Genomic DNA, 26,491 nt, shown 5'->3' with positions numbered 1-26,491 from the left:
CATCCTAAACACAAACTCACACTTTTCCCCCATTCTTCATTTCCTCTCTGTCTCATTGGGTGGCTGGTTTTCCTAAAGCTGTTCTTATCACCAAAGCCCTCCTTGTGGCAGAATCAGTGGACATTTTCTGTCTGGGACCTTCTGGCCCTCTCTGTGGCTTTGTCACTACCACCTCCTGCTTCTTAAGCCCTTTCATCCTGGGACCTCTGTGACATGTTCTCTCCTCTGCCTCTCTCTGACTACTCCATCATCTCTGTTGACAACCTTTCTTCTTCCACTGTCCCATAAATGTGTGTGTTTCTTGGGGCTCAGTCTTAGGTCCTCTTTCCTTCAGGAAATGTCATCCCCTTTCCTACCTCCACCTGCCAAAAACACACACGCTGTCCAGAGCTCCAGACCCATTTACCCAACTGCTTGTCAAATAGACAAAGCCTGGGCAACTGACATTCCAGTGGGGGAGATAGACACACGTAGAGATATGCATGTAATTCCAGGTAATGACCAAGACTGTAAGAAATGTACATTATGGCCAGGAGACAGAATTCAGTCATCTAATTCAACAGATATTTATTGAGCATGCACTATGTCCCAGGCCCTGTGCTAAATCCCAGAGATAGAGCAGTGAATTAAATAGCCAAACTTTATGACACCATAGAGCTTATACTCTAACAAACAAATAAGGAAATACAAATATTATATGTCAGTGATAAGAGGGCTGAAGAAAAATAAAGCAGGGGAACAGAGCTCTGATTAGATACCGCACTCAGGAAAGACCACTCTGAGGAGGTAACATTCCAGAGATCTCTGTGAAGTGAGGACATGAGCCCCATGAAGATCTGGAAGAAGAAATACCAGGTAGAGGGACTACTGAGTGCAAAGGCCCTGGGGTAAAAACAAGCTTGGCATGTTCAAGAAATAGCAAAAGGCCATCATTGCCAGAATGAATGAGTGACAGAGAGAGGTAGCTGGAATGAGGCCAGCCTGTGTAGAGCTTTGTGGATATGAATGTGTTAAAACATTAACATATCACTCTCTACTGTGTTGATGGTCATGTCTGTCTCCCCCAGATGTGTGCTTCTTGAAGGCAGGGTCTCACCTTGTTTGTGTCCATATCTTGAAGGCATAGCATCAAGTCAGGCACACAGCAGTTGCCCATGAGAGAATGACCAGCCGTGGTGGCAGTGGTGCTGGTGGCAGCCCTGGAGGCCTGGTTTTGTGGTAGTATGGTGTTGTGATGGGGCTAACAGGGGTGACAGGGTGGACACCCCATTCTTCTGAAAATTTTTCTCCCATCTCTGGAGAGAGAGGGGCTCCTGTTGTGGACAGGAGGGGCTGGCCTCACTGGGGCAAACTGACTCCTGGCTCTTGTTCTGCCTGCAGACTATTTAAATAATCTTTCCCCGGACTCAGCTGAGTATGATAACACACAGGGTAAGTCCAGCATGAACCCAGAGAGGGAACACAGCCCTGTTTTGCCCCAGATCTGGACTCTAGATCAGTTTTAGGCCCAGGACATAGTCCTCTACCTACCAGCTGGGGGTGCACTGATGTGACGCCTCCAGGGCTTCTGAGACCCCCTCTTCACCTCAACACAGGACTCCCCGGGATGGGCTGTTGTCCAGTCAGAGGAGAAGGGGTTAACAGAATTTGGTGATAGGAGGTAGTGCCATGTCTGAAACACTCACCCGTGTCCCTCTTTCCTCCCAATTCTATGTGGCTGTCCATATGACCTGCCAGGGAAATCCCTATTTTTATATACTCATTTTACAGCCAGGGGAACTGGGGCACAAAGTGGTCAAATCACTGTTAAGGTCACTTAGACAGTAGTGGTAAAGCTAGGGTTGGGCCTGTGATTTGACCTAGCCATTGGAAAAATTGATGCTACCTACTTAGAAGACCCTGCAAATGCAGTGATCTTGGGAGGTGGAGTGGGGAGAGGAGAAGACAGGGAAGAGGCGAGGATGGTGGCAACTAGACTGGCCCTCCCCAGCAAGCCCAGCTATCTCTCTGCTTTCCTCCTCAGGCGCACTGTCCCTCATCTCCAAAGTCACAGACCACGCCAACGACAGCATGGAGCAAGGGGTAAGTCTAGCCTCTAGGCTCCTTCTGTGGGGTACAGGTCAGGACCGCCTCCACCATGCCCAGGTCTGCCTTGAAGTACAACTTATGTACTATAAATTGCACATGACTAAAATGTACAGTTAAATCAGATTTGATGTTTGCTTGTACCTGTGAAACCATCTCCGTAATTACAATGCTGAACATATCCATGACCCCAAAAAGTTTCCTTGTACCCCTTTAAAATCCCTTATCCCCTACCCCCAGGCAACCACTGGTCTGCTCTCTGTCACTGTAGATTAGTTTTCATTTTCTAGAATTTCATAAAATAGAATTATTCAGTATATGGTCTTTTGTGTTTGCCTTCTTTCAGTACTTTATTGCATATGTGATTTACTAATATTTTCTCCCAGCCGGTGGCATGTCTTTTCATTCTCTTAACCGTGTCCCTGGAAGACCAGAAGTTCTTAATTTTAATGAAAAGCCCACTTTATTGGTTTTTTTCTTTTATGGATCGTGACTTTAATGTTATATCTAAGAAATCTTTGTCTCCCTCAAGGTTACAAAGGTTTTTTTCCTATGGTTTTGTTTCAGAAGTTTTCTAGTTTTGTATTTTACCTTTAGGTCTCTTCATCCATTTTGAGTTGATATTTACGTATGGTATGAGGTATGGATAAGATTCATGCTTTTGCTTATGAGTACCTGATTGTTCCAGCACTATTTTTTTAAAAGACTGTGCTTGAACTCTAGCCTGCCTTAACCACCAGGCCAGACTTCCTTGTGCACATCACCTGCAACCTCACACATACTCTTGCATGAACACGCATCCGTATTCAACATGCAACCTACTTCTCACGGGATACACATAAACTTACGTAGGGTACATTTTTCTCTGCTTCCTACATTTGGGGTTTTCTTTTTTTATTACCCCAGCCATGAGGTGTCTAACTCAGTGTAAGCATAGGGGCTTGGAAATGGCACTGGGTTTGTCAGCAACGACAGCTCCTTCAAGGACTGATGAGAAGGTGAATGCATCTGACTCTACCTGCAGATACTCAGACCACGCCCCAGGAGGTTCCCTAGGAGAAAAATCAGACATCCGGTTACAAGGTTAGGCTTTTGAGACTTGAAATCAAATTATCCATTGATTGCCCTCTTCTCCACAGCATAGACGTGAAATATCTCCCTCCAGAAGAGAGTGAGGAGACGTGTACGAGTATGCACTCGACCGTTTTCACCTTCATGGTTTTTAATAGACCTTATTTTTTATAAATCTTTCACTGAGGTAGAATACATATAACAAAAAATTTGCTATTCTAACCGTTTTTAACCACACAGTTCAGTGGCATTAAGTACATTCACATTGCTGTGCAACCATCATTACCACCCGTCTCCAGAACTTTTTCACCGTCTCCAACTCTGTACCCATTAAACACTAACTTCTCAATCCCCCCACCCCCCAGAGCCTGGAAACACCATTCTATTTCTGAATAGATTTTGTTTTTTAGAACAATTTTAAATTTACAGGAAAAAATTGAGAAGATAACACAAAGAGTTTCCATGCATCCCACACACAGTTTATCTATTATTAACTATTAATAGGATGCATTTGTTACATTAAAGAGTTAATATTGATAACGTGTTATTAACTAAGGACCATAGTTCATTCAGATTTCCTTATTTTTTGCCTAATGTCTTGTTCCAGATCCCTATCCAGGATATCGTATTTTATTTAGTCATCTCGTCTCCTTAGTCTTCTCTTGATTGTGACAGTTTCACAGACTTTCCCTGCTTTTGATGTCCTTGACGATTTGAGAATTACTAGTCATGTATATTGTAGGATGTCCCTCTCTTGTAATGTGTCCCTCCTTTGGAATTCAGAATATTCTTCTCATGATTAGACTGGGTTTATGATTTGGGGAGAAGGAGATCAAGGAAATAAAGCATCACTTTCATCAAACCGTAGGAAGGGTACATACTAGCAACATGATCAATGAGTTGATGTTGACACTGATCACCTGGCTGAGGTAGTGTTTGTCAGGTTTCTCCACAGTTGGTTGCCTTGTGACTTCAGCTCGCCAATAAGCATAAAAAGAGTTATGATTTTGTAGATTATCTGTTTTTTTTCCTCACTGTTGGGGTGGGGGCATTGTTCTCGTGCAGGCCCGCCTCTACATCATAAGTGGAAATGGAGCAACTATTAAACATTTCTAATGTGGAGAATTTTATTCCCCAAACTATGGACAGCGTAAAGCCCTTTTCAAGGCAATTTCTCTACACACAACTTTCACCTCATTAGTTGACTTTAGAACCTGACCCTGTGTGAGGTTCAAGAGGTCAGGTGCTTGTTTTTTCTAGTATTACGGGGTAAAGGTGTGTCACTTTACATATTGTAGATGACCCAGTGAGGGACTGATAGGACTTTCAGGCACACTTACTTTTCTTCAAGGAGCACACACCCATTTTCTCCCCAGGTGGTGAAAAAGTCTTGGTTATTGTGCCTCAGAGGCCTCACCCTGGGCTGTTAGCCCAAAGAGACAGCCTGGCCTTGGGCATCTGTCATCTCTGGGTTACTGAAGTCTGGATGCTTCAGGTCTTATGGAGGACACAGGCTTAGAGTAGGAGCAGTGACCCAGAGACAAACAGGTGTGTCGGATGGCAAAGCAAGGCTCAGAGACCGTTGCCATAGTGTGCAGAAAGATGGTGGTGTCAGACCCAGAAGGACTAGCCTGATTCTGGGCAGTCCACACACAGCATCCTGCAGACCCGGGCTCAGGTCACAATCCTGCCCCGGACAAGAGGTCACATTTTGGGCAAGGTCCTTCTGGGCTCCATTTTCCTCTTCTGAAGCAGAATCAATGCCACCCCTTACAGAGGAGATAAGATCCCTTGAAGGGGTCCTGACCATCTGCCCCATGCCCTGCTCCCACCCACAGGAAAACCTTCAGAAGCTTGTCCACATTGAACATAGCGTTCGGGGCCAAGGGGATCTCCTCCAGCCAGGAAGGGTGAGTGCCACCACCACCATGGGCAGGGGCAGAGGGCGTACTGGCAGCAGGCGGGCGAGGCTCTGATAAGCCCCATTGTTCGGCTGAGCTGGCCCCAGACAGGCCTGGCTGCAGGTGCTGTTTACCCGAGGAGGAGGGAGGGCTGGGCTGGGCTCACAGGGCCCATGGACTGCATCCCCTGGGGTTTTCCACTCTCAGGGCCTTTAAAGAAACAGTGCCATTTGGATTCAGTGTTCCCTCTGGTTCTCTTTATGTCTGAGAAGAAGCGATACCAAGTATTTTTAGTTTAGTCCAGCATTGCTGGGAAATCAGAAAAACCATCTCTCAAGAGCCCCAACAAAGCATCTTCAAAATAACATTTTTCAAGAGACAGATTTAGCCACTTTTAAGCTTACAAATGGAAAACATAAAACTCAGCTCAAAAATAGTGAAAAAAAATGTGTCCATTACCTGTTACAGTCCATGAAGGACATGAGACGAAGAAATGAGAGATTGTGCTCAGATTTTATTCAAAATTAGCAAAGATGTCACTGGTCTGAGATTCTATAAAATCACTCTTAACATTTTGACCCGGGTCATCAGTTCAGTAAATATTTATTAAGCACCTATTTGTATCCTCCAGAATTAAGGGTGATATAGCTACTGTTCACAGGTCTGCAGCTATTTTAGCAAACCTTCAGAGGCTTTTTCTAGATGAACTCCTGTGGCAGCAAACCAGGGTGAGAGTCATTGTTTGGACCACTCTGTGGCTAGGACAGTGTCTGGGGCTTGGTGTAACTCAAGGTGGAATGCCCCTGAGAGGCCAAGAGGTCTGTCTCCAGAGCTGCTATAACATACATAGAGCATCTCTCTTAAGCTGGCAATTCCCCCATGAGCTTCTCTCTGGTCCTCCAGGAAGCATCATAATTTAAGTTTCCCATTCAAGGGCCTCTCCCCCACACAATTCTCTAGGGCAGTCAAGGGCATCAGCCTGACCACCAAGACCTGCTTCTCTTCCCACAGGAGTTTCTGAAGGAAGGGACACTGATGAAAGTAACAGGGAAAAACAGACGCCCCCGGCACCTGTTCCTGGTAAGTACTTGGCCCCCAAACCAAACCCTGGGACTGTCAAATTCTGTGAAATTTTCCAGGACCAGGATTCAAGGACAGTTGGAAGGCAGAGGAGAAGATTAGAACAGAGCTGAATCTGTGGGATGAGGATCATTCTGTGTAGCTGAGCTTTCCCAGAAAGCTGAGAGCTCATTTAACCCTTGGGAACCACAGCCCATCACTCATTTATTATTTCAATGATTTTGAATGGAATGGTGCCAAAATTTAATTACCCATGTCCTCATCTTAAACATCCTAAAACCAGGAATAAATGTCCAACTGCTTTATCTAATGCATGAGAAAACAGATCCAGAAAAGAGACTTGACTTGGCCAGATCTCCCAGCAAGTTGGTGGCAGAAACCCAGAGGGAACAAGAGCTGCACCCCCAGTCCAACACTTTCTCCACCATGCACAAGACAGAATATAATGTAGCATTTTGGGTGATTTACAGCCACAATCTAGAATACCAGGGAATGTCCGGGCCTATGGTATAATAACATCAATCTCAGTTACTAAGCTACAAGCAGCTCTTTGTCCCTCCTACCAACCATCTTTTACCTGCCCCCCATGAGAACCCCTCACTCTGGCTGGTTTGTGCTGCAGTGAGATATTTGGCTACAGGCAAGAGATTAAAACCCCAGCGGGAACTTTGAAAGAGATCTGAGTGCCACACAGTGGCTAGTTCAGAGTGGAAAATTCAGCAGATAGCTTGAGTTCTCAAATGGGTCTTAAAGTCCCCACAGATGCTTGAGTTCCTTTCTCTGGGTAGGTCTTTGAACTCTGCATATACCTCTGGTGACGGGGAGCTCACTGCGTATTGTGACATTCATTCATTCTACAACTCCTTATTCGTCTCTTCTGTGTGCCAAGACCTGTACAGGGTATATAGATGTGGCTCCTGCCCTATTGTGGATCTTGGAGTTCAGTGGGGGAAGCCATCTCTTGTTCCATGTTATAGTCTAAATATTTGAAAACTCTAGTGAGAAGACATCCATACCCTTGAATTTTGGACATCTGTGTGGTAATGAGGAAGACTGAGCTGGTAGATACTGATCTGACACTTAACCCCTCTGTAGCCCTTAGACAGATCACAAACATGTCTGAGCCTCAGTTTCCAACAAGGAAAGTGGAAATACCAGGCAGTTTTGAGAATTAAATGAGGCCCATAGAAGCAGCTGTTTGATAACAGTTTTCCCCCTTCCCTTGGACAATTATCCCATGGGACATAGGCCCTCCTTCTTCCCAGAGCTACAGATCATCAGCTCCCTCTCCCCCAGAGCAGCTCAAGACTAGATCTCCCAAGGCCTTTCTTCTCTAGGGTGAAAAAGGGAGGCATCCATAGTGGTCATGAGGAGCACTGGCTTTGGAGTCAGACAGACTGGATTCACATCCCAGCTCTGACTTATTGGCTGTGCAACCCATGGCAGGTCCTGTTACTTCTCTGAGCTTCGGTGTCCTTCTCTTGACAATGAGGGGAATAGTTCCTCCTGTAAATGAGGGGAGTGCATGAAGCAATCACTAGAGCAGAGGGGGTTCCTCTGTCTTGGTTCCCCATCTGGCCAGCTTCTCTGACCATGTACCTCTCACAGGGCTTCGAATGCCAGGCACAGACGCAGTGTCCTGGTCTTCCCCAGTCTGCTTTTCTCCCTCACTCCTTCCCTACCCCTACCTTTCACCCTCCCCCTCCCACTTCTCTTTCCCTCTTTCCCTCCCCCATGTTCCCTCCAGTATCTAATTGACCCTTCTTCATAGCCTCCCTCTCACTCAATCATGATGATGACTAACCTGGGTCTCTCTCGTTCCCTCTCATTGTTAGTCCACAAGCCCACCCCACCCCAAGCCTGAACCCAGGTCCCCTTCTCTCTCTCTCTCTCTCTCTCTCTCTCTCTCTCTCTCTCTCTCTCACACACACACACACACACACACACACACACACACACACACACACAGGACCTACTGAGTAGGTGTTAGTAATATTTCCTGGAGGGATAGATGGCAGGAGGATGGACAGACAGATTCTTGAGCCAGGGAGCAAACACACTGAAGGAACAATTGTTCCTCATAAGGTTCCAGTTTCATAAAATAATCTTAACTGCAGAATAAAGTCAGGGCATCTGCCCACTGACACATAGGATTTTCAGTGATGCTGTGGAGAGGTTTCCACCGTGGCCCCCACATCCCATCCAGCCCTAAGTGGTGGGTGGGGCTGCCCACTGGACGCTCCTTATTGTGAGAAATCCCCCCTTTCTCCTCCATGAAGAATTTCTCTTCCTCCAAATTGGGGCTGTAAAACACACGCTTTGAAGAGGAAAGGAGAACCATGGGCAATTAGGAGGCAGTCTGGTCCTGAACCCGTCAGTAAAACCTCAGGGTGCTAATGGCAGTTGCCATAGCAGCAGGTACTCAAGGGGCAGCCAGAAAAGGCTGGGTCTACTATGATGAATTTCACAGGCAGGTCCCTCAGAGTAAGCTAATGAATGAGGCTCTGTACAGGGTTTGGTCACTGTCCCCAGATGGATCCAGGACTCACTGTGTGGCCACCCCCAATACACCACCCCTGAACACACTAGAGGCACACTCATTTATTTACCACCCCTGCTCTGCCACCTGTGAGCTTTGTTACCTTAGGCAGGCTATCTAGATGATCTGTGCTTCAGTTTCTTCTGTCTATGGCTGCTTTGGGACTACAACAGGTGAGTTGAATAGTGTCACAGAGACCACCTAGCCCTTAGAGACTTAAATATTTACTATCTAGCCCATTGCAAAAATGTTTGCTGGCCCTGTTCTACTCCAGCTTCAGTTAGAGACAATGAGGCCCACAGACAGGAAGGGTTTGCCTGAAGTCACACAGCAGTTCAGTGTCTTGGTCATGTCTCTCGCACAGCTCTGGCTGGGTCATTGGGGTCCCAAGAAGAACTGGTGGCAGGAAAACTCATCCATTCTGTGCCTTCAGCAGATTCTGTCCGCAGAGAAAGGAGTTGTTAACACTGAGTTCTAACCCTGGTTCAGATCTTAGATGCCGTGTCCTTTTCAGTGTTCAAACACCCCTAGTTTATATTGGCTCCCATGCATAGAGGGCTCACTTAGGGCCATTCTCTCTCAGCGTTCATAATGAGTTAGGGGGCAGAGATTGCCCCAACTTCACAGGTAAGGAAGCTGAGGCTCAGAGAGGGAAACAGCTTGTCCATGAGCACACAGCAGCTACAGAACAGGGTCAGAACTGACAGCCCACCGGCCACCTGGAGTGTGATGTCATCTTTTCAAACTGTAAACCTTTTAGCCAACCAGAAACACTCTCCCCTAAGAAGGTGAAGTGACTTTCATTATGTTTCTTCCTGTCTGCCTTGCACGGGGGTGGGGAGCTTTAGTTGGTCATTCAACAGATATTAATTGAGCACCTATTATGTCACTGGAGGTACAGCAGTGAACAGGACCCACCAGCTCCCTATCCTCAAGGACCTCCCTTCCTCCCACCTTTCTTTCCCTAACTATGCTTTATAGAGACTTAATTTATATAGAGTAAGATGCTTCAATCTTAAGTGTATATGCCAGTGTATATTAGCAAATCTATACCATCATGTAACCACCACCTGTGTCAGAATATAGAACATTTCCAGCCCTCCAGAAAGTTTCCCTGTGCCCCTTAGCAGTCACTTTCCCTACCCTGCCCCAAGCAACCACTGGCCTGATTTCTTTCCTACAGATTAGTTTTGCCTGTTCTGGAACTTCATATAAATGTTATCAAGCAGTGATTTCTCTCTGTCTGGCTTCTTTCAATCAGCATGTTTTGAACTTAATCCGTGTCATTGTGTATATCATCGGTTTGTTCCTTTTGATGGCTGTGTGGTATTCCACAGTATAGATGCACCACAGTTTGTTCATCCATTCATCTGTTGATAGCTGGGTTGTTTCCACTATTTGGCTATTATGAATAATGCCTCTGTGCACACCCTTGTACTTGACTTTTTGTGGTAAATACCTCTTGAGTATTTACCTAGGAGTGGAACTGTGGGGAAAGGGCTCACGTTTTAGCCCATGGTGGTTTTGCTCTCTTGTGCGGGTCACTGGGGAATGCAGGATGCCTGTGTACCCAGTGCTCAGTGATCCTCCAGGACAGGAGCCCAGCACAGCCTTCTGGGGCCGAGACATGTCTGACGGGGTTTCTTCCTTCCCAGATGAGTGACATGCTCCTGTACACGTATCCCCAGAAGGATGGGAAGTACCGGCTGAAGAACACGTTGGCAGTGGCCAGTATGAAGGTAAATGCCTAATGCTAGGCACCCTGGGGTAGGCAGAGGAGACCCCAGGTGAGGAGGGAACAATAATCCTTCTTCTAGGAGCTCACAGACCAGCTGGGCAGAGGGAGCCTGAGGAACAGTGTTATGTTGTGGGTTACAGCAGGATTATGCTATAGATAGAGGTGAGTGAGGGGGAGAGGGCAGAGAGGGATGGTGAGGGAGGGCTTCCTGGAGGAAGGGAGCTGAGTCCCTAAGAGTGGATAACATGTAGACAGATGGGGAAGGGTATTTTAGGAGGAGAGAAATGTGTAAGCAAAGGCTTGGAGGGAGGAAGTAGGTGTTTGGTAAATTTTTTAAATTGTGGTAAAATATACATAAAAATTACCATTTTAATCATTTTTAAGTATACAGTTCAGTGGCATTAAGTACATTCACTGTACTTGGTTATGCAACCATTACCACCATTCTTATTCCCAAACTGAAACTTTGTGCCCATCAAACACTAACTCCCCATTCCCCTCCACTTTCTCTCTCTCTGATTTTTTTAATATATTAAGTTTTTATTATATAAGTTTCAGGTTTACAACATTATAGCTTAACATCTGTATACACTACAAAGTGATCACCCTTAAAAGTCTGGTTACTATCCATTACCATACAGTTGACCTCCTTTACTCTTTTGTCTCCCCCCCCAACCCCCTTATCCTTTGGTAATTACCAGTCTTTCCTTTGTATCTGAGTTTTTTGTTTGTTTGTCTTTTGATTCCACATAGAGTGAAATCATACATTATTTGTCTTTCTCCTCCTGGCTTATTAGCATTATACCTTCAAGGTCCATTCATGTTGTCACAAATGGCAAGATTTCATTCTTTTTTATGGCTGAGTAATATTCCATTATATATATGCACCACATCTTCTTTATTCATTCATCTATCAATGGACACTAGGTTGTTCCTGTACTTGGCTATTGTAAATAATGTTGCAGTGAACATAGAAGTGCATGTATTTTTTTGAATTAGTGTTTTCATTTTCTTTGGATAAAGGAAATGAAGTGGAATAGCTGGATTATATGGTAGTTTTACTCTTAATTTTTTTAAGAATCTCCATACTGTTTTCCATAGTGGCTGCACCAGTTGATAAACCTACCAATAGTACATGAGGGTTCCTTCTCTAGGCACTTCATGGAAGTGGAATCACACAGTATGTGTCTTTTGTAAGTGGTTTGCTTCGCTTGGCATTATGTCCTCAGGGTTCATCCATGTTGTGGCATGTGTCGGAATTTCCTTCCTTTTTATGTCTGAATAATATTCCACATTTTGTTTGTCTGTTCACCCATGGATGTGTACACTTGGGTTGCTTCCACCTTTTGACTATGGTAAATAATGCTTCTATAAACTTGGGGTGCAAATATTTGTTCAAATGGCAGATATTTTTTAAACAAATGTAAGAGAGATGCTAGCCCAGCTGGAGAGTCTCGTGGGTAAGGGCGGAGAGACAGGAAGGAAGGAGTCCTGGTCATGTGTGGCCTAGCTCAGTGTAACTTCTCCCAGATGCAAGGATGGCTGGGAGCTAATGGGGATTCTGGGAGGGCTTAATGGGCAGGAGGCTTTAGGAAGTTAGTTCTAACAGTGGAGTGAGAGAGGGGAACACTGAGATGGGAGAATGGAGCGGGAGGTGAAGCTGGGGAGGAGAGCTGGAAGAGGCATTGTGGGGGTCTCTCTAGGTCCTGGAAGGTCTTTACAAGAGAAAGGGGAAGAAGGAAGCACCTTTCTCAGTAGGGAGGTTTGTTCTCTTTTTGAACCAAAGGTTCCACTGAGGAGTCCAACAGAATGGGAGAGAGTGGTCACTGAGCAGGTAATTGTGCAGCAGGAGGCTGGGCCCTAAGAGGGAAGCTCCAAGGCCTTCCTGGGGTAGTCAGTGGCCAAGGACCATGGAATCAGAGCTGGAGTTGGCAGCCCCCCCCCCCCCCCCGCCACGTATACACACACAGAGCATCTGCCATGTCTCTGAGAGCATCTGAGGAAACTCAGGCTTAGAGAGGGGCAGTGGCAGGACCAGAGGAAGAATCTAGTCTATGGTTGCCCCTTCATGCCCCTGCCCTGAGGGTGCCTCTGTTGGTTTCCAGGTCAGCCGCCCTGTGATGGAGAAAGTGCCCTATGCCCTAAAGATTGAGACTTCTGAATCCTGCCTGACTCTGTCTGCAAGGTATGAAGAAGAGGAAGGAGGGAAGGCCTGGGGGATAAAACGACAGAGTTTTCCAGTTGGGAAAGTTTGGAATAACAAATGTTGGATGTGTCTTTGGTTTTATTTTGGTATCCTTTGGATCAAAGGACTTTTTCTTTTTCAGTGTTTCTTAATCATTTTTGGATCATAGGCCACTTTGAGAATCTGATAAAACTGGCTCCCCCCCAAAAAATGTACATGTACATAAAATTTTACATAGAACTTCAGGGGTTTCTAGAGCCCTTTTTCTTAAAATATAACAATAACAATATCTTATGGTTGTAAAGCTCTACAGATTATTGGGTCTTTATAGCAACATGAAAAGTTAAGGTGAGTAAAGAATGCATTGTGCGCCTATTTCATAAAGTTCCTGCTTTTAGGCTTCATGTCTGGAGAGAAAGGATAACAAGTGAGCATTCATCATCTAGCTTTCCCTGGTTTGGGGTTTGGCCTTTCTCTCAGAACCCTCTGTTTTTCTCCAAGCCCTCAGGCTGCCCAGGGGTCCTTCCTCACTGGCTTTAGGCAGTGAAAAAGCTCCACCTCCTGCACCCCCCACCCTGCTTTCCAGGCAAGGCCAGCTCAAGCTCAGAAACCAGGGAGGTGTGGCTCCTGCCAGGGCTGCACTGGGCATGGTAGAGGCAGGACAGGGTTCCCAAGGCTTGGGTGCCTTCCCTGTCAGGTAGTGCATGACCTAGGGTTGTCAGCAGTGCCGTTTGTGTGGGGTGGAGGTTCTGGTGTGACATGGGATGTGCACACACTGACCCACATGCTGTCTCATAGATGCGTTTATTAGCCGCTCCTCAGTGCCAGGTTCTCTGCTGAGGACACAAACGATTTAAGCCTTGATTTGCTCAGGATGGGGGGGACCCCACATTCTGGGTAGGAGTTGTGAACTGGTTACAATACAGAACATAACTGCTGTAAGAATTAATAGTGATGATGACAAGAGTAACCTGCATTGGGCACCTGCTGGGTCTCAAGCCCTCCTCTGACCCTCATCACCATCCTTGAAGGTGGGCCTTGCAGCTCCTTCCATGCTTGGGGAGTTGAGGCGTAGAGAGGGGTCACACAGCCCATGTGAGGCAGAACTGGTGTTCAGACGCAGGACTGTGTGACCCAGAGTGCTTTTCCACTACTACTACTGCCTGAGGGGGAATTCCAAGCAGTGACCCCATCTGGAGGAGTGAGGGGAAGCTTCCTGGAGGAGGTGATGCCTGTGGGGTTCCATGACCTCTTCTCCCTTCATCTCTAGGTAAAATCAGAGACCTGGGGAGACCCCGGGTGTGGTTTCTGTTCACCCAACCATCAGGTGAGGGTGGTAACAGGACAGGCTCAGCCCTTCAGGTGGTGCTGCCTCTCTCTCTCAGGCAGGGGCACTGCCCTTTGGCCAGTGGACTCAAGGAGCCACTGTCACTGACAGGATGGTCACCTTCCTGCTAACCCAGATACTTCACACTGAATCTTCCAGGGACAGTGGGACCATACATCTCATTTTAGGGACATGGCATCTGGCTGGCCGCCACCCTTCCTCCCTCCCAGACCAAACTGTTGTCTTTTTCTGGCTGAGGCTGCATACTTAGTGCAGGATGGGAGCGACACCTAGTGGTTCCTGTGAGAATTAGGCAGCTCACAGCCCAGTCTGGCTGTCACCACCACACAGGAAAACTTCCAGGCACCGGACAGGGATGTGGGAAGTCAGCTTTTGGATGAATGAGTGCCTAGGAAGTGATGTGGAAAACTGTGGGGACAGTTGGAGAGACTGGAACCTTGGCTTATGCCAGCTTCTGTCTACTCTTCTCCCCCTACCCCCTATTCACTCATCCCTCCTGAAGTGTGGACCCCTTAGAGCCTCTGTAATACCCCTTGCTTTGCCATTGACAAAGTCCATCTACATCCCATGTGTCAGTTCATTCCCACAAAAGCCCCAGGAGTTAGAGGAAGAATGTTGACACTCCCATGTTGCAGGTGAAGAAGTGGCCTGGGGGTGCCCTGGCCACCCTGCTGAAGTGCAAACCTGAGCCTATCTGGCTTGCTGGTGGGATTTCAGATGCCAAGAGGCTCAGGCATGGGGGGGGGGGCAGGGGACCTCCCTGGACTTAGTTCCCTCTTGCACCCTCGCTAACTCCAGCTTGTGTCCACAGTTCCTGTGCAGAGCGGGACGAGTGGCATAGCTGTCTGAGCAGAGCCCTCCCTGAGGACTACAAGGCCCAGGCTCTGGCTGCCTTCCACCACAGCGTGGAGGTAAGTGGAGGCCCTAGGACCCACCTGACACCAGCCACGCAGCCCTGGTTTCCCTGGGTGGGCCACACACCCAGGAAGACTTACAGCTCTTTGCATCAGGATACTGGCTCCTCCTTCTCCTCCCACCTCTCCTACCATATTCCTACTGGCTCAGGGCAATCACTGTGCAACCCCAGCCTGGAGCACAATACCTCCAGTTGGCTCTTTTCCTAACCCAAGATCAGCTTCCTGGAGGATACGATGTGGGGAGGGGGAGGTTATAGAATTAGAATCCACCCTGTCCCACACACATACACACCCCATACTGGAAAGTGGGCACCCATCGAGCCCATCTTCTGACCATACTGCTTGGCCCCATTCCATTGCTCTAGATACGAGAGAGGTTGGGGGTCAGCCTGGGGGAGAGACCCCCCACTCTGGTGCCTGTCACACATGTTATGATGTGCATGAACTGTGGCTGTGATTTCTCCCTCACCCTGAGGCGTCATCACTGCCACGCCTGTGGCAAGGTGAGTCACCCGGTTGTGGGGGAGTGTGTGCATTCGGGTGGCGTGGGGTGGGGATTCAGGAGTACCTAGCAGCTGTTGCATGCAGGCCCAGAGCTGGGTGTGTTCACACCAACTCTTCTAGGTAGGGATTGTTAATGCCCACTTAACTAATATCCTCAGACCATGGTGCCAAATTCCAGGCCCCTTCCACAAACCACCATGCTCCCCAAAGAAAATCTTAGCATACGTGGTTATTGTCTTGTAAAAAAAAAAAAAAGTATCTGTTGTGGTTAAGGGCTCATCAGAAAAAGAGATAAGCACATGCACAGCTATGCAGCTGCACTGGAAAAGCAGGACAACCTAGCACAGTCCCTGGAGGAGGTGGGGGCAGGTAGGCAGAGGGGAGAGGATGCTGGCCCTAAGCATGCACTGAGATGATGAGAACCACTCCAACATGCATCCCCAACTGGGTCTGCAGATTGTGTGCCGGAACTGTTCGAGAAACAAGTACCCTCTGAAGTACCTCAAGGACCGGATGGCCAAGGTCTGCGATGGCTGCTACGGGGAGCTAAAGAAGAGGGGCGGGGACATCCCAGGCCTGATGAGAGGTAACCTGGGGACCACCCTTACCTTTCTTCCATTTGGCCCATGTGGTTTCTCCCTGGCCTGTGGTTGGTACCTGAAACCACTTTCCCAGGAGGCTCAGACAAAAGCAGCCCTCGAGGAGGAACTAGGGGTTTAAACTCACACCTGGGGCAACATTTCCAAAAATGCTGGTTCCAAGGAAAATTGATAGGTGCTCCCAGAAGAAGGGTTCTATGGGCAGCTAAGTTTGAGAAGCACTGGGTCAGTGCCTCTCAGTAATGGGGACAGTAAGTGGGGTGCTTACATTTACTTTGCCATAGCAGCCTCTTTTCGAGAATGCTTTGTAGGCCTGTGTTCTGTGGGCCCTTTTTGGGATAAGGATTGTGAGATGGATAACAGAGTTGTGGGTCAGGGAAGGGCTAAGGCGCCGGTAAAGGCGCCTGAGGAAGCTGAGTTGGCTCTTGAGAGACTGTGTTCAGGGGACAGGCTTTGCCCAAGTAGGGTTGGACTGGAGGGAGAGCAAGTGTATCGTGGGCCTAAAACCAAACAGTTCTCTGGACCACCAAGGCCATCAGAGTGGACAGCCCAGCCCCAGCCTCCTGGGTACCTGGAGAGGGGATGGCCAGCATCCAGGAGAAGCCTTCCCTCCCTGCTCCAGGGCCTTTGTGTCAGCAGAAGGAAGTGTGCCCATTTTTCTGGTCACCCTTAAACCCCACGGTGAGGCTGGTTTCCATCTTGGAAAGGACTGGAACTCTGATTTACAGGAATAGGCATTGCAAAGAATTGGCGTGCCTGTCCATGTGGACACTTACCTCCCTTTCCCATAATTTGTCTTGGTTACAGAGCGGCCAGTGAGCATGAGCTTTCCTCTGTCCTCCCACCGCTTCTCGAGCAGTACCTTCTCGTCCGTCTTCCATAGCATCAACCCCTCGACCTTCAAGAAGCAGAAGAAAGTCCCCTCGGCCCTGACCGAGGTAAGGCAGGTGGGGTTGCCTGCGTGGGCCCCTTGGGATTTGGATAGTTCATTGTCCTCCTCTGTGAACAGTGTCAGACCCCCTCCCCCAGTCTGACGGGGCTCTTTGGGAGAAAGAGGACCCCTAGTGGGACACATTCTGTTTCTAAGGACTGACACACCACTAATAAGGGAAGTGCCTGTCTCCTGGCATGACTGAGAAGATGCCTGCTTGGTGGCAGAGTGCAGGACCCAGAATGGTTGTAGATGGTGCTAGAAGATGTCTTTCTCATCTTTCTCTCTGCCTCTCTTGTCCAACTTGCTCTTTTCTACTTTCTTTCTCTCCTGCCCCATAACATAGACCTGGTACCCAAGGGTACTGCACAGACTACTGGTTTTTTCCAACTAAAGCAGCTACAGCCCTGGCTTAGCTCTCCCACGGCAGGTCCTCTGAGCTGTACCATCCTCTCACCTTGGGGGTCCCAAACAGGCTCAGGTGGTGAGCCCCCTGGAAGCTCTGGCGCTCTTTGCTGGAAACCTCAGAATTGGCTAAACTCAATTCCATCCTGCAAATGGGACCAGACTTATATGTCTAAATTCTAATCACAATCACAAATAAATGTGTGCTTGTGAATATTCAAGACTTTGAAAGAAGTGTGATCAGCTGTTTCCAGTTTTTTTCATTAATATTCATTATCAGGTAGCAGGTGGCAAGGGTTTAAAAGTGTTAGGGGATGAAACACTTTAATGGATATAGTTCTGTCCATTAACTTAATTCCTTCTGCATATTAAAAATCTTGGGAATAACACATACTTGGTAAAAAAAAATTTCAAAGGGGTCAATGGGGGGAAAAGGGAGACATCTGTAATACTTTCAACAATAAAGATAAATTTAAAAAAATTTTTTTTTCAAAAAAAGCACAAAAGAACATCTGATGAAAGTGAGTTTCTCTTCATCTCTGAACTCCTTCAGTCCTACTTACCCCAGGGGTAACCACTGTCAAGTTTTTCATGGATCCTTGCAAAAAATGTATCTACATAATGAAGATGTACATTTGTAGATCCCCCTTTTTACCCAAAAGATAACATATTATACTGAATTTTCACTTAATTTCTCTTAGATATTATTTCCCTTTTGCTCAGACATATAAATCTCACGTTTTCATCGTATGGTTGTCATATCATTTATTTAACCAGTCCCTTTCCACAAATCAAGAAAAGCTTGCCCTTGCCCTAGCAGGTTTGGCTCAGTGATTAGAGCATCGGCCCTCGGGCTGTAGGGTGTCCAGTTTGATTCTGACCAAGGGCACATGCCTCAGTTGTAGGCTTGATCCCCGGACCTGGTTGGGGCACGTGCAGGAAGTGACCAGTCGATGTGTCTCTCTTACATCGATGTTTGTCTCTCTCTCTCTCTCCCTTCTACTGTCTCTGAAAAGCAATGGAAAAAATATCCTTGGGTGAGGATTTTAAAAAAAAAGCTTTCCCTGTCACTCCCACTGTGCTGGTGGTCTACATGTACATGAGTCATGTTCATCAAACCTGAGTGTTCCATGGGGGCAGAGTTTGAGAACCACTGCTCTTACCCTTCTAGTGTCAGGCTGCTCTGACCTGTTGCCATGTGGATCTGCCCCAGCCAGCCCTTTGGTACTTTTTGTCCAAAGTTACAACCTTTTTATTATCCAGCAAAGACTGCAGTCAGTGGGATCTCCCCAGGAGAAATGAGCCCCAGTCTCTTGCTGCCCTCTCCCAGGAGCTCCACCTCACCAGTAAGACTTGCTCCCCATGAGAAAGTCTGCAGAAATGTTGCCTCCCAAGCTTCTGTCAGAAAGAGAAGTTGCAGAATTGGTTTCCCCTGTCATGTTCTGTCCATGCTGACTTTCTCGCTCTGTGAGATGTTTCAGCACAGCAAGTGTGTGTGGGGGGAGCCAGTGTCTAGTGTGCAAAGTCCTGGATCTGTGGCAGGCAGGTTTCTTTCCTGTGCTGCTCAAAATAGCCAGAGCTGGTCCTAGCTTCCTTTCCCTACACTAAAGTTTGTTGACCTCTGGAGTATTTGCTGAGAGATTAGAGTATATTTCTTCAACTTAATAGGGATTTGACCTTTGATGGATCTCTCCATTCCTCTGAGCCTCAGTTTCCCCATCTGTAAAATGAGAAAATCAAATGAAATTATTTCTAAACCTGGCCGCCTTGCTCTAATAGTAAGATTAATATTTATGGAGCACTTACTGTGGGTCTGTCATTGTACCTGTTAGGTAGGTCACCTGTCTTGTGTTATTTAATTTCAGTTTAACTGGCATGGAAACTGAGACTTAGAGGAAGGGAATAAATTGCACGACATTACCCGTCTACAAACTGGTAGCACCTGGATTGGAACCCTAGATTGGTATTACTCCAAGCCTGTGTTCTTAACCCCCACATAAAGCCTGTGTGACAGATGACTACTAATAAGAAGGGGAGAAGTTAACACATCCCATTAGGCAGGAGATGAGAAAACCTTTACGTAAACAGTACAAAGAGGATCCCTCCTTAAATGCAGTAAGTCAATAAGCTGAAAGTGTAAGAACCAATTTTAGAAGGAAGAAAGAACCTTTCCCCCAGGTATCAGTTTCATAATTCGGGGGTTTGGGGCTTGGGGAAAATGACCAGGAATCTGAAGCACCTCTACAGGGCAGCACTCCTGGAGGCAGTTTTTGACTCTTGGGTCTTGTCAGTAAATCCTATGTCTCAAACCAAGGGATTGTTTTGCTGACTTTGCTGGATGGATCCTGAGACCTCATCCAAGTCTCAGATTTCAAAGCAGTATAAACACTCAGCCAACTATTTTGTGTGTCATTTTGGCTCTGTCTAAACTGTGCCCACCACCACCTGGTGCCCTGACCACTCTGCTTCCCGTCTGCCAGGTGGCTGCCTCCGGAGAGGGCTCCGCCATCAGTGGCTATCTCAGCCGGTGTAAGAAAGGCAAGAAGCACTGGAAGAAGCTCTGGTTTGTCATCAAAGGCAAAGTGCTCTACACCTACATGGCCAGTGAGGTAATGGTGGTTCATGCTTTCTCCCCTCTTCCCTCTCCCCTCTCCCCTTTCTCCTCTCACCTCTCCCCTCTCCCCCCTCCCCTCTCCTCTCTCCCCCCTCCTCTCTCCCCTCTCCCCTCTCCCCTCTCCCCTCTCCCCTCTCGTGAAGGCTTGAAGGTTAAGCTTGAGCCTCAGAATGTCCATGTGGGGTGTGCACACTGTCACCTCAGGGCAGTGTAAGGCCTGGATGCTGGTTCCAATTCCCATGTCAAGTCTTTATTGAGAAATGCCATGTGCTGAGTGTTGCTGTGGACACACAACTAACTGCATGTCCATCCCATATCTAAGGAAACTGCCATTTCTGTGTGGAGATAAGGCAGTACAGCGTGCGGACCTGTGCACCAAAATATTTGGATGTCATAAGCCCAGCACTCTGTAAGAGAAAGCTGCTTTCTGCTCCCACTTCGGTTGTTTGGGACAAAATTCAACAGGTTGAAGGAAACTACCACACTTTTTGTCTGTTTTTTTAAAATCAGGGAACTACATTGCCTCATAGCAACTCTTCTATTAAGTAAAACTTGTTCATATTTTTATAGGACATTTTACATTTACATCTTCTAAAATATTGGAGAGAGTGCCTTGGAAATCAAGCCTCCTTCCAGAGTAGACAGGTGTGGGCTGTGTTTCTACGGCTGGGGGCTGTCTAGTCCTGACCTAGGCTGAACCTGTAGGATAATGTGAAAGATTTCCTTGTCCAGGCCTCACCATCTGGTGGCTTCCAAAGCTAAACAAATCTGTTTTGAAAATGGGACCTAAGTGCATTCTACCCAGCTACAGAGAGTGTGTGCTTCACCCCATGAGGATGTGCACAGAGCACAGGGCTGGTCCCTTTCCCCTGACTGCAGATGCTGGCGAGTGACAAAGCAACTTCCTTCTTCAGGACATAAAACTTCTCTCACAAAGGACCCACAGCTGTGACGGCTGGAGTCGGCCCTGTCCTCAAGGGTTCCAGAAGCCAGCAGGAACACAGACATACAGAGGGGACTTACAGTGGGGCTGAGTTGCTCGGGTGCTGTTTGAGTTGAACCCTTCCTGAGGGAGTCCTTCATTCACATATCCACAGATGGGGCTTTTTATGCTAGGGAGAATTTTGGTCTTTTCAGGACAAACTGAAATGTGATGTACAATCCCTTCTGCAGCCCAGGGCAGCATCTTCCTGAGCAGGCATTCCATAGGACACTGCAGGGGTTTTCTTCTCTAGAAATGGGGTTCTGAGAGAATCCTAGGTAGGCAATGAGTAGGACTTCCTCACAGTCGTACTTCTCAGAATCTCTCATAAACGAGGCCATGTTGTGGATCTCTAAGATGTGGAGATTTCCCAAGCTGGCCTGACCATAGGCCATTCCTCATGGAGCATCACAGAACTGTTGTTGCACAGGACACATGTTGGGAAGAAATGCTGGCTTAGATGAACAAAGGCTAGTGATAATTAAATAACCACCAAAGAGAAGGTGAGTCCTCTCTGAGAAAGGAAAACCCACAGTCCCTAGGTTCTAAGCAACAGTTGTCATGGAAGAGACAGCATAAGTTGATTTTAAAAGATGAATTTAATAAGTATGCTTCCAAAATAGTATCTTCCAGAGAGAGAAACTTGTATAATTTCTCAATAAGCATATTCTAGTGATAGGACCAGCTTTAAATTCCATCAAAGAAAAAGGGTTGATAATGTGGATAGCCAGTGGTCACTGTGTACAGTACTGTGAACACATCATGTACCCTGAGCTGACCAAAGTTAATGGAACTTGTTATTCAGTGACAGTCCTGGGAGAAAGTGACTGTCAGGAACCTTTTCTTTTCTCTAAAATTTTATTATTTAGTTATTATATTTATTATTATAAAACATTTCAAACATAAATGTTGAAAGAATTTTCAGTGACCTGTCATATACCCATGAACTAGATTATGCAATTAACACTTTACTATGCTTCCTTGATCAAGTATCTGTTTATTAATCCCTCTCCCATCTTTTTGATGCTTTTCAAAGTGTACTTCCCCCTAAGGGTTCAATATTTGTGTATTTTTTTTCTTTTGAGGTACAATTTACATACAATGAGGTGCCCAAATAGGGTACTGTTTGATGGGTTTTAATCATGGGTACACCTATAAATCCCCACCTCATCCCTGTCCCAAAGGCGACACACTGTTCTGATTTTTTTCCACCATAAATTAGTTTTGCCTCTTTTAGATCTTCATATAAATGGAATCACATGTGACTTCTTCCACTCAGTGTGATGTTTTTGAGATTGAGTCATGTTGCATATAGCAATAGGTCATTCCTTTTTATGGCTGAGTAGTCTTTCATTTTGTGAATATACCAGTTTGTTACATATTAAATAACTGAATAAGTGTGGGTCTACTTCTGGGGTCTCTATTTTGTTTCACTGATAATATTTACTAATCTTTATGTCAGTACCATAGTGTCTTATTTATCAATTCTTATGACAGTACCATACTATAACTTGAAGTCAGGTTGTGTCAGTCCTCCAACTTTGTTCTTTTTAAAGATTGTTTTGGGTGTTCTAGGTCTTTTGTGTTTCCATATAAATTTATCAATTTCTACAAAAGCCCGCTGAGATTATGGCAGGGTTTGGTAAATCTATAGATCAATTTGGGGAGAATTAGCATCTTAACAATATTGAATCTTTCAATTCATGAACATGGTATTAATCTATATTTATTTAGCTCTTTAATTTCTCTTTTAATGTTTTGCAGTTTTTAGTATAGAGGCCTTAGACTTGTGTTCTTGCATTTCTGTTAACTTTATGCCTAAGTATTTTATTTTTTGGATGCAATTTTGAATAGAATTTATTTTATTTTCTAGTTGTATAGAAATATTTTTTAAATTATTCTGTGACCTTACTAAATTCATTATTAGTTTTAGTAGTTGTTTTGTAATCAATCATGTTTTTGTAAGCACAGATAGTTTTACTTCTTCCTTTCTGATCTTTGTCTTTTATTTATTTTTCTTGCCTTAATGCAATGGCTAGGACCTCCAGAACAGTGTTGAATTTCATTGATAAAGTGAACTCCCTCTTGCCTTGTTCCCAGTCTTAGGGGAAAAACATTCAGCATGTCACTATTAAATATGATGTTAGCTATAGGTATTTTATAGATGTGTTTTATCAGCTTAAGGAAGATCCCTTCTATTGCTAGTTTGCTGCAAGTTTTTATCATGAATAGATGCTGAATTTTGTGAAATTATTTTTCTGATTTAGCAGTCTTTGAAAATTGATTCCCTTTTATGCACAAAGTCTTCTCTTCCTTTTTCTCCCACAACCATTCTGATGGGCTTAACTAATTATATCTCTTTGTTTATATGTGGTTTTATAAAACTGTATTGTTTATGAACATGTATTTTTGCATAAATATGTGTGTATATAAAAATATCTTTATATTTTAAATCTTTTTCTATCAAGCACTGTGATTTTAAGGTCCATCTATGTTCTCTGGGTACATCTCATTGCATTGTTAGCACCTTTATAGCATAGATACCCCAAGTGCTCCATTCCTAAAGCCCTGTGAATGAGGGCATGGGGCGATGAGTATAGAATATGTTATCAGAAGTAACTCTAGAAAACTAGCTGAGTCACTGACTGATTGAATCAGTGGAAAGAATGTGGGGTTAGAAGGTCATCGTGAGTCCAGATTTTGGCTCTGCCCCTTACTTGCTGTGTGATAATTGGAAGTTATTTACTCACTCTGAGCCTCAATTTCTTATTCGAATGGGGTGACATTTTTAATGATTGCTGTGAAGATTAAACAAGATAAGGTGGAGGTGAAAATGCCTGAACCTTAATAGGCTGTCACAAAATGATAAGTTTCTTTTCCTCCTTATGCTTGGTCCTGGAAAGAAGTGGGGATGAAGAGTATGTGTGTGGTTATTTCACCGTGTCCAAGGCATGTCCCAACAGAAGGACTCATCATGCACCTCAAATTGGAGGTGTCAGTGAATGCCAAGCTGTTGCCTGTGTATCGTTCTGTGTTTAATGTCAGTTTTTCCTTCTGTCCTCTGCAGGACACAGCGGCCATGGAGAGTATGCCCCTGCTAGGGTTCACCATTGCCCCAGAAAAGGAGGAGGGCAGCAGCGAAGTAGGACCTGTTTTTCACCTTTACCACAAGAAAACCCTGTTTTATAGCTTCAAAGCAGAAGATACCAATTCAGCTCAGAGGTACCAAAATAACTAGTCCTGTATTTCCTTTCCTCTCTCTCAGAAGGAAACTAGTTGTTACCTGGGGCTTTGGTTTTCTGTTGTCCTCCAGCCACCCTGTCCCATCAAGTCCCTTTGGGCCACAGCAGAACAGCTGAACTGCCTATTCTTAGTTGTGCAGTTTTTAAAGATTATTATGATTTATTCATACAGGCATGCATTGATTCAGCAAACCTTTGTTCTGTGTTCCAGGCCCTTTGCTCAAGCTGGGGAAACAAATAAATATGAATATGGTGTGGTCCCTGACCTTAGGCTAATAGTAATCTAGTCTGGTCACTTACAGGTTCTGTGACCACAGCACAGTCTCCTCTCTTTTGTTTTACAGGTGGGTCAAGGCCATGGAAGATGCAAGTGTGTTATAGCAGTTATCAAGCATGTGGACTCAGAATAAACTCTTAGGCTGATGTGTGGATCCTTCCAGAAGCCAGTCTGTGTCTCTACTCATCTGTACACTCATTGGATTCAGCACGGAGGCCTGACCTTTTATGCCGGAACCCCCTCTCTCACACCTTCACAAGTGGAGCCCTTAAGGGATATTTATGGACAGTTCCTTTTCTGCCTTCGTGTTTGCCACCCCACCCCACCCCAGCATAAACTATTTCCTTATCCAGCAGTGAGTTAAAATTCAGTAACATGAAGACATGGAATCCAACAGAAAAGTACATTTTAGAAATGCAGACTTTTTAGTAGAAACAAGCTTTTTCTATTTTTATTCCTGGTAAACATTGTCACTTTTCATATTGTTGATTTCAGTGCCTCAGGTGAAACAAGAAATAACCAGTAAATAACAGCTACTCTCATTGAAAGCACTTTATTGTTTTACTGAGCTACAACCTCCAATTTTATGTTTCCAAGGGATTTAAGTAAATAGCAGATGGAGTCCTGTGGACTAACTTGCCACCAGTACGAAACACGGATGTACGGAAAATTGACTTGTGCAAACCTGGCTGTGGCGACACTCGGAGGGAAGGGTCCTCCTTACCGTGGATGGTGCATGGCAGTGGATAGGAAGACGAGGATTTCCTCCTCCATTTGGTCCTGTGACCTGTATACTGACACAATGACTTACTATAGGAGGGACTCCCTCCTTTCCACAGTGTCCTCATCACTACACCAGTGCTGGAAGCTCAGCTGCTGGCAGATTCGGCCCTTGCCCCGGAGGTCACTGCAAACCCTCCAAAGAGACAGGGTCTGCTTTAATTTATTGTGTGCCTTCTTGAGTTTTACCCCACACAAGCTGACAGCGTTATGTTTATGAAAACCTGTTCATTTCGACATGGTAATCCTTTCTGTATTACCAAAACCTTGAGAGAGATGAAATGAGAGAAAATAAGATACGATCAGCAGATGAATTCGTGGTCTTGGCCAATGGCTCTGGACACAGCGAGGGAACACAGAAGTAGTGACTTGAAGATACTCTCTAGGTGCCTAGGGCTCACTCTCCTCCTGCTAATGAGTGCTGCTCATTATGCTGGAAGTATTTTTACATAAAGCAAATTGGGGGGATAGGGGAATGGGTGGGATTCCTTGTTATTCTCATTAAAATAAAAAATCATATCATTTTCTGATGTCCTGTCCCATCCTCCTACTGCCCGTCCCCTAAAAAAGGCATTTGCTGACAAACTTTTTGTAAAAAGCACCATCTCAAGGAGTTATATACATTAAATATTTTCAGGGGATTTTTTTTTTCTAGTTGGCAGTTCTTTTTAAATGTTTGCATTAAATGTTTAATGATTCTAAGTGATCAGACAGGTCTTTTTAATTAATTTTTGAGGGCTTACTCCCAATGGAATCATTTTCATCATCAGACATATTCAAATGGGCCTTCTAGACCCTCTGAGTTTTTAAAAAGCACAGCAGGACTTCAGCACCAGGCAGTGGAAGTTTCCCCAACCTGCTGTATGCCACCACCCATTGTCAGTTTCTGAGGTCCAGGTAGAATTATGTGTCTGGAAGTCATTTGAAGGCCTCTTTTACCATATAATATCCTATTTCTGATACTCTCTAAAGCAGAAATAATAGGGCTTTTATTTCTCAGTGAATAGTTACCCAAATAAAAACACCTGGGAGATAGATCAGATACACTCGATGGGTTTTGTAGAAGTGGCAGGGGCCACCAAGATCCTCCACAGTTCATGTGTGATTGGACAAGGACAAGCCTGTCTTTACCTGTCCTTCTCATATGGTTCTTTGTATACTCAGTTCAGCCATTTTCTCCTGGCCAACTTTACTCTTTGTTCCTTTCCTGCCCTGCTCTTCCTCCAGCCCATTTTACATATCCGTGTCACCAGGCTTCCCATGGGGCCTGCCCAGATGAAGCCACCCAACCGG

At 45.7% G+C, this 26,491-nt stretch overlaps 1 protein-coding gene across 2 annotated transcripts in view; it reads left to right on the top strand.

The window, feature by feature from the left end:
* Positions 1-25,905, top strand: part of FGD5 (FYVE, RhoGEF and PH domain containing 5) — a 109,081-nt gene extending 83,176 nt beyond the window's left edge. For both annotated transcript variants that reach the window (XM_081160537.1, XM_081160538.1), the window contains exons 9-21: positions 1,381-1,431; positions 2,024-2,082; positions 4,995-5,066; positions 6,069-6,137; positions 10,332-10,415; positions 12,520-12,599; positions 14,759-14,858; positions 15,230-15,367; positions 15,825-15,954; positions 16,775-16,905; positions 19,784-19,912; positions 23,967-24,121; positions 24,486-25,905. In XM_081160537.1, coding sequence (XP_081016663.1) covers positions 1,381-1,431; positions 2,024-2,082; positions 4,995-5,066; positions 6,069-6,137; positions 10,332-10,415; positions 12,520-12,599; positions 14,759-14,858; positions 15,230-15,367; positions 15,825-15,954; positions 16,775-16,905; positions 19,784-19,912; positions 23,967-24,121; positions 24,486-24,522 — 1,235 coding nt within the window. In that variant the 3' untranslated portion in view covers positions 24,523-25,905. The remainder of the gene's footprint in view (positions 1-1,380; positions 1,432-2,023; positions 2,083-4,994; positions 5,067-6,068; positions 6,138-10,331; positions 10,416-12,519; positions 12,600-14,758; positions 14,859-15,229; positions 15,368-15,824; positions 15,955-16,774; positions 16,906-19,783; positions 19,913-23,966; positions 24,122-24,485) is intronic.
* The last annotated feature ends 586 nt before the right edge of the window (positions 25,906-26,491 follow it).

The sequence above is a fragment of the Miniopterus schreibersii genome (genome assembly GCF_964146895.1).
Source record: "Miniopterus schreibersii genome assembly, chromosome: 15".
In the NCBI taxonomy this organism is placed as follows: domain Eukaryota; kingdom Metazoa; phylum Chordata; class Mammalia; order Chiroptera; family Miniopteridae; genus Miniopterus; species Miniopterus schreibersii.
This window is presented reverse-complemented; position numbering and strand designations above follow the sequence as displayed.